General features: G+C 42.9%; 1 protein-coding gene across 1 annotated transcript in view; it reads right to left on the minus strand.

The window, feature by feature from the left end:
- The window catches only part of INO80C (INO80 complex subunit C), a 30,025-nt gene extending 20,961 nt beyond the window's left edge, over positions 1 to 9,064 (minus strand). The window contains exon 1 of the mRNA XM_014256789.2: positions 8,878 to 9,064. Coding sequence (XP_014112264.1) covers positions 8,878 to 9,012 — 135 coding nt within the window. The 5' untranslated portion in view covers positions 9,013 to 9,064. The remainder of the gene's footprint in view (positions 1 to 8,877) is intronic.
- Between the last annotated feature and the right edge of the window lie 3,711 nt (positions 9,065 to 12,775).

The following is a 12,775-nucleotide window of genomic DNA, read 5'->3' on the forward strand; positions in this document are numbered from 1 at the left end:
CTGTTTCCCTGGCTAGAAATCAATATCTTATAAAATAGAAAATAATGGTTTTAGTAAAAAAAAAAAAAAAGCTCTTTTGGTCATAAGCAGTCATATAACTCACATTAATTACTGCCCTAATTTCTGCATATTCCAATTCAGCAGGATTTTGCTGTAGTCCTGATGGTTTCAGGGCATAAATTCAACCAAGTTTTTAGATAGAGGAGTCATCTTTTATTAAATGTACCTGATTATCTGAAATATTAAGACAAGCTTCTGGATGGACTGCATACCAATACACCACAGACTCAACAGAAAGACTTTGTATGCCACAAAGCTTTCATACAATTTCCTAGAGGGTTTTAACTCCCTCCATCTTTATCCTAATGATGAGTGTTTTCACAATACTTTCCCCCTTGCCTTGTTCAATGATGAACATCCCCTATACTTCTGAGATGCCAACATTTTCTCCTTGATTCATATCTAATCAAACTCTAAGCAGTAGCTCTGTATTTAGCTTGGGAAGTTGCTGTTTCACTTTCAAATATGAAAAAAAACTTAAATCCTGGAATTTGATTTGAGTTTTCCAGCTGTACTACTTAAGTGACACTAGCCATACCTGTAAACCTTATCTAATTTATGCAGAAACTATCATAGGTGTCTTAGCCTTTCCTGCCTTTCTTCTTGCTCTTTCATTAACTCAGGAAAGTAAAAATCTGAGGAAGTAATAAATAAGGCTGTCATGATAAGCACACTGCATCATTATGAACACCAGGGTAAGTAAAGCTACAAGCATGTCAGCACTCCAAGGGCAGAAACTCAAATACCTAAGTTGCTTAAAACTGTGTGGAAGGCTTCAGCTCTAAGCCTGTGGATGTTTACAAAATGAGCTATCTTTTTTAATTACATCAGATTTTATGTAGTACACATATTGGGTAGGTTGTACACAGAAGCATGGAATTTTAGGTGTTTATTGAAAATTAAGGACATATGATACAACAAATCATATTTCTCTGTTAAATAAATGATAAAAAGGCAAATATGACCTAAGACTCTCTTTTCATGTGGTAAATCCCAGCAGTGGCCAAGAATGCTTTATAAAAGGAATTTTGTCTTTTAATTCTCAAAAATGCTCCTTATCCACAGCAGGGTCTTTTAAACAGCAAGGGCATTTTTTCTTCCTGAGTCAGCCAGTACTTACATTCTGGGGCAGGACAATAATTACAAGACATGTAGCCACATATATCCATTCACCCCTCCCAAAATGATGGCCTCTGCTACAGCGTAAATATGTATTAGAAAAGAGTTTCCTCCAATCCATTTCAAATTTGCTTCTTGAATTAACAGTATTGCATTTTTACTACAACATAAACACTTCTTATTAGATGGATGGCATCACTATTTCACTTTTTGTCTAAAGTTTAGACAAATTATTTAAATTATTTCTGATCCCTGTTTGCACAACTGTGTATTTTGTATTAAAATTAAAATCATAAGACAAAATATGTAACAAAAACAAAGACCTAAAATACATAAGCAGACCATTCTGATAACCATGTTCATTACCAAACTATGGCTTTGTTCTCTTTGGAACAGAGAGAAAACTCCATCCCTGGCTGTGGAAGAGAACACCTTTCCACACTCCCACACCAGACCTGCTTCTAGGTCAGTGGTTAGGGTGTGCTTGGGAAAAAGAGGGTTTGAATCCCTTCAGGCAGTGGCAGGAAAAGGTAACTTCAAGTGGAGGACAGATTAAGTAGCTGTAAGGACAGATATAAAAAGCAAGTATCAGTGCATAAGTGTGCTTCTACTTTTGAAAGAAAGGATTTAATACCTGCTTTCAAAAAGGCAGATGTTCATGGTTTTGAATCCCAAGTAGAACAAGTTGCCTAAATCTTCAGGGAGAAGTATAATTAGGACTAGTACATATTTCTTGATAGCTTATTTTGGTGGCATCTCACAGTTAGTAGAATCAGCTGAGGATCTTGGAGGCTGACAGACAAGCAATATGACAGCTGAAGCTGTTACTTTCCAGACCTTCCTGCAGGCAGGAATACTAGATGGAGCATTTCATTTAGTCTGTTACAGTCAGCTAATGAAATCTGGAATTAAGAGTATGTAAGCTCATGAAGTAGATTGCTTGTAGTGGAAAAGTGGTTTTCCTTGCCACTTGGTTGTGCCTCTTCCTTGTGCTACACCCCACAGCTGTTAGAGTTCCCTGTGAATCAGTCCAGTTCACCAGTGCAGCAGGAGGCAATGCAGCTGCCAGGAGAGGAAGAATGTTTGGCAAGTCCTGATTGCTGACCTCTATCAGTGGGAACAGGTCTGGGGAGAGCCAAAGCTGGCATGATGCAGGCAGTAGGACCACACAGCTGAGACTTGTGGAGGTGGATAAGAAGGAAGAAGATAGGGCATGGGACTTCAATAATGAGAAACTAATTCACTTGCCTAATTGAGCCTCTTAAAGTTGCAGGTGTGCTTTACAGTGAGGCAAGGCACACTGTTTATAGATGTGAATTCTTGTGTTAGGGCCAGGGATACTTCTCAACACAGTGTGTCACAGCTTTTATCGCTTCCTGCAGGTTTAAATAAACAGACAATCTCTCCATTCTGTTTTCTTGGAATGTTTGAAAAGTGTGTTCACAACCCTCCCTGGCTAATAAATTAGTATTTATATTAGCCTTTCTAAACCAAAATGAACACATTGAATAAATGGATATAATTGATATAACTACCAATGCCTTGCTACAGCAAGAATTGAAGTTACTACCAACCATAATTATTGCACTTTAGAAAAATGTGAAAAACGGTCTAACACCTCTTCAAATCTGCAATATCTAGACAGTTAAATTATTGCAAATTTTATTTTGTTAATCTGGATCTTTTACAGCATTAACTGGATTCTGAGATCACTTTTTAGGGGTACTACCTTTTATAGACTATTTCATGGTAAAGTATGTATATGAGGTGTTTTAGATTGTTCTTTCTCCTTCAAAAAAATAACCTATCCTATTTTATCTCCTTATGATAGAAGTGGTGAACCATCTTTATTAAGTCTCCTAAATTTCCGGTAGGTTTATTATGAATCCTGAAACTAGGTGTGATCATAGTAAAACTCCATTTTCTGTTAACTAAAGGAGAGATTAAAATTGTCTGCTATGGCAAGTGAAGAAAGGTAAAAAACCCATGACGCCAGCGCACTGATGCCCATAAAAAAAATAAAACATAACACATCTGCACTTACTCTAAAATCTATTCACATTTGGTTGGGGGAGGGAGGTAATTCTCTGAGATTGGCATAGTCTGGTTTAGAAATTCATATGCTTTTATGATTACAGATCATCTGAAGCCTTCAAAATCTGATAAATGTCAAGCAAAGTTAATTCTTAGCTCTGTTTTGACAGTTTCCATTTTAACCTAGATTGCTCTATAAAAGCAATTCCCTTTTTATAATAAAGATGAGCTTAAAACACATAAATTTTGCCAGATTTCTGTAGAAAATCTGCTTTTTGTCTTTTAATTACCATTTTTCCCCATCAGGGACTGAAGGGATTCTGGTTCTTTAACAAATTTAACTTCAAATGTGCAAGTGACAAAAACTGGTTCTTTGGGATAATCCTGTTTCTCCTTAGTGGACTGTCTGAAAATAAGATGTATTTTGGGAAGAGTATTCCAGCTATTCACTATCAGCTTTTTTGCAGAAACTATCTTTGTGGTGCAGTCTGAAAGGATTAGACATAGGCGGTGACCCTCTGAGAGCTTGATTCTGAGAACTGCAGGTCTGGGGGATTTTCAGTGCTCTGTGGTCTGGTGACATGCACTGTGATGCCAGAGTACATTAATATGTGTGGGATAGCTCTGCCAATTGAAATGCTACCTGCTAAAGCTCTTGTTAAGACATGGCAATTTGTTTTGAACTGGCTGTTTGTTTTGTAAGAGCCAAAACTCCTGGGTAGGATTTGGTATAATTGTGCAAGTGGATGAACTTGAAGAGCTCACCTTAGCAGTTTTTATCAGTAACTAGCAATCACCTGCAATGTATCATGGTATCTGTATTTTATCCAATGGAAGTGTCATTTAAATCAATTTAATTAGGTTGGAATTAAGATCCCGTGGGAACACACATCTTTTAAAGATATCATTCCAGGCAAGCAGTAGCTTCAGACCAGAACTGCTGCACTGGTTAAATTAATGTATTTTTGGTTACTGTTACAATCTTATAGGATGAGAGAGGTTTTAAAACAAAAAGCGTAGTCTGTAAAGCATAATGACATGATAGTTTTTTAATAAATTGGCATAGGTATGTACTTATATCTCCCTACTAGTATGCTGTGCCAGATTCCTTTTGTCTTTTGGGGCAGGTGGATTGGTGAGAAATACTACTTGTTATTAAATTTCCAACTACAAAGGAGAATCATGCTTTTCTGTAGCAGAACATCTAATATTGAGTAATACTAAAATAATTAGAACAAGTTTGGTATCATACTGATTGCAGTAAACAAAGTCTGAAATGGAAAGAAGGTAATTTTCACTCAGAGTGTTGTCATACTGTGCCACACTGAAGGAGGTCCTCTAAGAGGTTGTCCCAGAACATGAGTAGCAGCTCAGCTCAGTGGCTGTAGCGGTATTTGCCATTTGTGTAGTTAAACCCTTTTACCCTAACCTGGATTTTCAGGAACTAACACCCAGATCAAATGGGCTCTTTAAAGATAAGTTATTTTTAAATTGATTTGATGGCTTCCTACTAAGAGTGCTAGGCTTGATAAAACAGCATAATCAGAGAATTGATTAAATTTGCTGATGTTTAGGGTCAAATTCTGTGCTGTTTATGTACTAGGATAAGCTCCCTGCCTTTAGTGGGCAGCTTTTGAGTACATAACAGTAATCATGTTAATATGTATATATTTAAGTCCACCTGTTAAGCTTACAGCTATCAGAACCGTAAAATCTGATGATCTTCAGTTAATGAGATAAAAATATAATATAGATACATCTAAAATAAAAATTGAGTTCTAATTGTATCAGTCACTCCATCTATTTTTGTGTGGTGCATTACAGGAGTTTATTTAACAGGATAGTAACTAAAGCATTTTTATTTTATTTTCTAACATTGTTGTATAGTTTTTGCTTTTAAGCACAGAATAAGAAATACAGAGCATTAAGTAGACATACCAGTAGTACAGCTGGAATAATAATAATTATAGATAAAATCAATATAAATACTTCACCAGTTTAAGTCTGAAGTTATTTCACAAATAATGTAAGCAAATTTACATATACTATATTATTTAGCACATTTTCTCTCTTTAACTTTTCCCATGATAAAATCAGAAACTTTTTTTCCAAATCATTCTGCTATCTTACTGCAAATTTTGTCTTTAAAGACTGTTAGCTGTCACAGAAATGCATTTTACTTCATTACTTACTCCTTGGTCTAGAATATATTCTTTTAAAAGCTTCCTGTTGCAGTACAATTTATAAAAATAATGGTGTGAACATTAAGATAGATCAACTGGTGGCATTTTAAGCTCAGTACCAAAGATTCTATCCCAGGTTAAGTGATAGAAATTAATGAGACAGGAGACCTGGAAACAAGTCTGCACAAAAGCCAAGGATGGAGCTGAATCAGCAGCTACTGGGAACCACTGGGCAGGGATATCTAAGGGAATGGTGCTGTGTAAATCACTACACAGCACTGGTTTTGACACATTAATGTTACCATTTAATATACATAATAATCCTAAACATGGCTGCAGCAAATACTGAGGTATTTTGCAATGGCACAACAACATGGGAGGAATAATTGTGTAATGCTGATGAAAGTGAAGTAATCAATTTGTAATCATGCTTTCCTGTAAACTCACTTTTAATATTACATTTGGTAAATACAGGCATTATGTCCAAAAAGCATGTGTCTCCTTCTGTAGACATGACTGACAAGCCCTATGAGCAATGTGCTTCCAAAACAAGTATGACTCAACACCTTTGGGTCGGTAACTCACACAAATCACACTGAATGTTCTGAGTTGGAAGGGACTGACAAGGATCCGCCAATTCCAGCTCTCAAGTGAATGGCCCATATGGGAATTAAACCCAGGACCTTGGTGTTATTACCACGACGCTCTAAAAAAAAGATGAAGAATGGTTTTTGGTAATGTTCCTAAGGAGTATTTTAGAGAAAGTAACAATTCACATGCTGGAGAAAGAAAAATCAAAATGGGGTTTCTAAAAATCTATATGCTGTGTAATAATTGTGCCTTCTTGTAGGATATACACAGTTACTCGAACTAGTTGATTACATTGCTACACTTAAGCAAATTTGTTATATAAAAAAATGAACACATTCTTGAAATTTACAGTTTTACCAGACTAGCGTGTCTTTCAGGGTGAGCATTGTGGGAGCTACTTGTGACATAAGAGAAAAACTAAGTATGAGATTTGCAGAACTAACAAAAATCCCTTTTTGTTTAATTTCACAAAGATGGAATAAGAGATGTAGGGATGTTCACAGCTAGCATAATGTGAAGTGTATTTTCACATAGGCCAGTACAATGTTCTCAGTAGAAGTTACTACTTAATAAAATGGGGGGGGGGGGGGGGGGCGTGTCTCCAGATCTAAGTTGACCCTGCAGGTAGTTTTAAACCTCCCAGCAGGGATTCTCTTACCTGAAGTTTGCTAGTTAACCAAGGAAATTATGTCAGTTTACTTAAAACCATTTAATGCTGAGCTATGGGCATGATACGTTTTGGTGAGGTATATCAACATTTTTAACTCAAAACATGCAGAGGCCCCATTTAATTTCTCTTTGAACTGGCTTGCTCCAGAGCTAGCCAGCAACACTGAGATTGCTAGAATGAGTTGTTTTCTTGTCCCATTCCTGAGGTAACACATTTTCTGTGGTATTTTTTCCTTTTCCTTGTGGGATTGATCTGTACTGTTGAAGTCAATGAATGTGTATGATGACTTAGATGTAGTGTTGAGAAATTACTTCTTTCTCCACTGAAATGATTTGTGAGACAAATTACAAAAACTGTTTATCACACACTGTTGAAACCCAGTTTGAGTAAGAAATCATGGATTGTCTCATAACACTGGAAGCTATCCACAAGCTTAAGTTTGGTGTGAACTTTGGAAAACAGTTGTAGAAGCTAAAAGGTGAAGGGAAGTCTTTTAAGCATAAATTATTTTATACACATTTAAGTTATATATCAATATGTAATGCTTTATATCTGTATACACACACAGACACACACACACACAGAGCAGATAGCTCCACACTGGACAATCCAGATCATGACCTTTATCACAACTTGAAAAAGTTGTCAAATATGATTATGTCAGGCAGTAATCTTTCACAGTGGTGCAGTTTGTTAGCTGTGTGTGCTAGTGACATCAAGCACTATGGTGTGTAGTCCCTGTCCTAGGATAAGCCCACCAGAAAAAAACCCATGTAACTCCCATGGGGTGAAAACAAGAGCATCATTCAAACAAGGAAGACTTTGTGTCTGTGCTCTTCTGCTTGCACAATGGCTTTTATCTGCCTGGAGAGAAGATTGCTGAAAAATGCATAAGCACTCCCCTGATCTGGTGGCTCCTGTGAAAACAAGCAGCCTAACTGGCAGTAGGGCAGACTCTGTAGGTATGCTATAGCTCATGAAATAGCTCATGAAATATTATTGAGAAAAATAATTTCTAGAGGGAAGGAGCCCGCCATTTTTTCCAACCCTTTTTTGACTCCTGTAGCTACCAAAATCTTTCTAGAATAATCCAAGACATAATAGCATCTTATAGTCTATACAGATGTCATATACACACTGACTCTGAACATCTTCTAGGACTTAATTTTGAAGCATGAGATGCCATCTCATCATTGAGAGGCAGATGAAAAACAGAATGGTTTGAGTGATTGCTTATTTCTATAATAGTGTGATATACACCTCCTCATCAAGAGGCATATAACATCAATTGGGGATGGATGCTGGTGTCACACAATGCAGAAAATGAGGCTGCAAAACCCACTGGGATTGAGGGTTGGAGCTCAGGATAAAGTGACATTAATAGCACTTCTCCCTCCCTGATTGAACCTTTCCCCAATACTCAGGCTCTGAGGTTACATCTTCATTTCACATGTAAATGTTCTATCCACTAAGTCCAACTGAGAGAAGGCCATGTACACTGCACACAGCAGATCCAGCAGCTGCCGAATTGTGCTCTGTCCAGCACTAGCCCCTCCTTCTCCATAGCTCAGCTGCCTCACACTAAAATCAGCATCACGCAGGGCCAGAGATTTGTGAATCTGGGGGTACACACGGAGCTCAGGTGCGGCACAACCTCAAGTACAGACCTGCCACTGGAGGCGGGCGGAGGGAACAGTGAGCTGCGGGACGGCTTGGTCAGGAAGTGTCACCACACACCTGTGTCACCACACACCTGTGTCACCACACACGGTATCTGGTGATCACAAATGCAACTTCCCTGGCATCCCGGTTAAGATTTGCCTCATCCGGCCGGACACCCGGCCGGGGAAGGGGGCAGAATGACAGCACCTGTCCAGCTGTGCACATGCAGGGGAGGGGACACAACCTCCACGCTACAGCGGGACGAAGGAAGGCCCGAGAGCCCCGACCTCTGCAGGGCCCCGCCAGCCGCAGGGCCCCGCCAGCCACAGGGACACCGCAGCGGGCCTAGCAGCTTCCGACGCGGCCGCGGGCGGGACGGGAGAGGATGAGGAGCAGGCTGGGAGGTGGAGGCGTGTCCCGGGATACCCGCGGGTACCGGGAGCCGGGACAGGCCCGGCGGGAGGGGGCTGTGGACCACGCTCCACCACGGCGGGAAAGGGCGGGGAAAGGAAGGTCGCTACCGCGCATGCGCGCTGGCCGCCCGCCTCTCACCATTACCTGCGAGCCGCCAGGCGCCGTCGCCTTCTTTTTCTTGGCGGGGCCGCCGCCGGTGCCCGGGCTTGCCGGGCGCTTCTTGCTGCGGGATGCGGCGCCGGCGGGAGACGAGGCGGCGGCGGGGACCACAGTCGCCATGCCGCCGCGCCCGGGCCGGGAGCGCTACCCGTCCCAGGCAACTGTGGCGGTGCTGCGGCCGCGCATGCGCAGTGGCGGCGGCGCGGCTGTCACCCCCCCGCCGGGCCTGGTCGGGGAGGCTGAGGGCGAGTGGGGTTCGGCCGGCGCTTGTGAGGCTTCGAGCTCGGAGCGGCCGCGCCTGGGGCGAGTCTCGTAGAAAGCAGCTCTGCCGGCTCCTCGTTGCCCTGCGCTGTCGCGGGCCCCTGCTCAGAGACCTGGCTGCGGTGGCAGCTTCGGCCCCGGGGTAGCCCGTGTGCGTGGGAGATAGCGAAGTGCGTCGAGGTGTGGGGTTTCTCATCGTAGAGGGTGAGCGGGACTGGAAAAGGTGCTGGGTCTGAGTAATTTCTAGCACAAAGGCCTTTGCAGCAGGAGGTGAGCAACGAGAGCAGCGGGAGCGGCTGAACAGAGGCTGTAGTTTGGGATATGGGGCCCTCTCCCCGCCCGGTGCCAGCGCTGGAGCGCTGTGTGCTCCATGTAAACACTGCGCTGTGCCTGCGGGCCTGTCTTAAGCCTGAGTAAGGAGAGATAAAGTTTATGTGAAAGGCACTCATAAGATGAGAATGGTGTGCAAATCTCAGATGTGTCCAGTTTTTTCCAGTTGGCTTGATTAAGTCCAGGGGCTTTTAACTGCTCCCTTCAGCTCTCAGATGGTGAACTTTGACAAGCAGAGCCAGCACTCAGTGTGATCGGCCACACTGAGCTGCAATAAGTCCCTCAAAGGAGGCTGTAGTGAGATGGGATCTGTCTCTTCCACCATGACTGCAGTGAGAGGAAATGGCTTTAAGATGAGACAGGGGAGATTGAGATTAGCTATTAGAAGAAAAAAATCCACTGTTAGGGTGGTCAGACATTGGAATAGGCATCCCAGGGAAGTGGTGGAGTCACCATCCCTAGAGATGTTTAAGAAGTGCTTGAATCTGGCACTGGGTGATGTGGTTTAGGGGTTACAGAGATGATGCCTGGCTGACAGTTGGACTTAATGATATTAAAGATCTCTTCCAACCTTGACAATTCTATGATTTTAACTGTGACCTTTCAAAATGCAAGTTATTATAGTTAGCATTAAAAATTTCAGACTATAGCCACAGCTGCCTGATACTGATGCCTGTCTGGGTAATTTGTACTGCTAAAGATTTGGTTGCTTCTACAATGTTTTGGCATGGCTAGTAGCCTGGTCCAGTGATTTTTTTCTCTTGGAATCTGGAATAATTTTGCACTGGAGAGACATACCAGAACAGATTTGAGAGGATTTGGACTGTACTCTGAAGAGTTTTCACAGTCCTCTTACTGTTCGTGCTGTTTCACACCATGCCCCAGAGAACTGGTTGGTGATGAGGTGATGTCACACAGTTCTTAAACTGTTTAATGACTGAGAAAATTCTGAGCTTTGTGCTTGCATGCACCTGCATTCAACATGCTGGTCAACTTATTGCCATGTTTGTTTGAGCTACTTCTATGCAGTGCCAGTCTTCCAGGGTTCCAGCTGCAGCTGCATGAGATCCTGTCCCAAAACATGCCTTGCAGAGTGGCAGAGGTCCAAGAAGCTGATATTCAGGCATAAAAATTAGGTCGCGTTTATAGACGGTGCTGTAATGAGGACTGAGCTTGGGCACAGTGGGGGTGCCAGGCAGTGCTGTGTAAAAACAAAAACTTTGAAGGTGGCCTGAAAGAGAGTTGAAGACAAAAGCCTAGACTTCCAGGCTCTGTTCCAGGCACCTGTATATGTAGCAGAAAAGCAGGATAAGATTTGCTTTGCAGGGGCATAAGCAGGGCCTTGTAGAAACATCCAAGTCCCCATATTCTCCTTCTCCACTGTAGTTGCTGTCTTTCTGTCTGAGTACACAGGCTGCCAGTAGCACCACAAAGCCAACTGGTAAACTGGATTGCATTTGCCCTTAGTGAGTGTTCCAGGCTTGTGTGTGCTCTGCAGTTCGTGTTTCTTCTCGCTTCAGTTGGCAGCATGCTCAAAGTGGTGGCCTAAGTGTGGAATTAGCAGGGGCACTGGGAATCGCAGGGGAGTTGTGTCCCTTGATAAAGCCAGATCTGCTTTGCTGTGTGCTCAAAACATGGATCTTGTCTTAGTCAGCCTTTTCTTGTTCCCAGGGCTGGGTCCCATCCCTTTCCCACGCACATGCTGTGTGCTCAGCTCCCAGGCATGCTCAATTAAATAGGAAGCATACCTTATCACTGGGATGTTTTTACTGAGAGGAACATCTTTAATGCAAGTGAATCATGCAGAGACTTAACATGCTGCATCAGTGAAAGTTTTTGAATAGCGCTTAGCCAAGCATTTTCTTATCTCTACCAATATCAATTGGTTTACTGAAAAATCACAAGGCCCATGTGTATTGCAGCAATAAGTACAACGGAATTTTACACAGTACCAGATGCTGTACCAAATCACAGGATGGGTCAGGCTGAAGGGACCACAGTGGGTCATCTAGTCCAACCTCCCTGCTCAAACAGGGTCATCCCAGAAACATGGCATAGGGTTGTGTCTGGACAGTTCTTGAGTGTCCCCAGTAAGGGAGACCCCACAGCCTCTCTGGGCACCCTGTTCCAGTGCTCAGTCACCTGTACAATTCTTCCTTATATTCAGGTGGAGCTTCCTGGGTATCAGTTTCTCACTGTTACCTCTTGTCCTATTGTTCAGCACCACTGAGCAGAGCCTGGAGCCGTCTTCCTGTCACCCTCCCTTCAGATACTGACAAACATTCATGAGGTCCCCTTTCAGTTGCCCTCAGCTCCCCTCTTTCTGTTTTGTAGAGTCAAAGCTTTGCACAGAGCTCTCAAGTAGAGAAAGAAGCCAGCAGAGAAACACTTTTGCTGCCAAGGTTTTCAACACAGCACCACAATCTGGGTGACAATAAGGGGACGTACCAAAAGAACATACCTTTCCTGTTCCACACAGCTTCATGCGAATCTTTAGTCCTTGGAAGGACTCTGAGTTGTCTCTTCTCAAGGCTGGACAGACCAAACTCCCTCAGCCTTTCCTCATGAGATGTTGACCCGCTCCAGGAGCTCCATGTTTCTCTTGTACTGAGGAGCCAAGAACTGGACACAGCACCTCAGAGGCAGCCTCAGTAGGGCTGAGTAGAAGGGCCGGATCACCTCCCTTGACCTGCTGACAATGCCTAATGTGCACCTCAGGATCTTTCTGGCCTTCTTGGCCATGGCTCATGGAGAGCTCACTTATGGACAGCTTGTTGTCTGCCAGGACCCCCAGGTCCTTCTCCACAGAGCTGTTTTCCAGCAGCTCAGCCCCCAGCTGTACTGGTGCCTGCGGTTATTCCTCCCCAGCTGCAGGACCCTGCATTTGTCTTTGTTGGGTTTCAGACAGTTCCTCTGCCCATCTCTCCACCCTGCTGAGGTCCCTCTGAAGGGCTGCACAGCCCTCTGGGGTATTGGCCGCTCCTCCCAGCTTTGTTTCATCAGGGAACTTGTTGAGGAGGCCTCTGCCTCTTCATCTGAGTCATTGATGGACAAGTTAAACAGTGCTGGGCCAAGTACTGAATCTTGGAGGACACCACAAGTGACAAGCCTCCAAGTGGACCCTGTGCCATTGATTATGACCCTCTGGGATCTGCTGTTGAACCAGTTCTCAATCCACCTCACTTAAAATCCTGAAACACCCATAACTCTTAGAGAAATAGGACCAATGGCAATGTAAACAGTGACGGTGTCTGTGGGGGATGAGTAATAAAAGTAGGGATGAGACAAGGGC

The sequence above is a fragment of the Pseudopodoces humilis genome, chromosome 1, assembly GCF_049639895.1.
Source record: "Pseudopodoces humilis isolate 2021_Gansu_Grassland_sample_001 chromosome 1, ASM4963989v1, whole genome shotgun sequence".
NCBI classification, from domain to species: Eukaryota; Metazoa; Chordata; class Aves; order Passeriformes; family Paridae; genus Pseudopodoces; species Pseudopodoces humilis.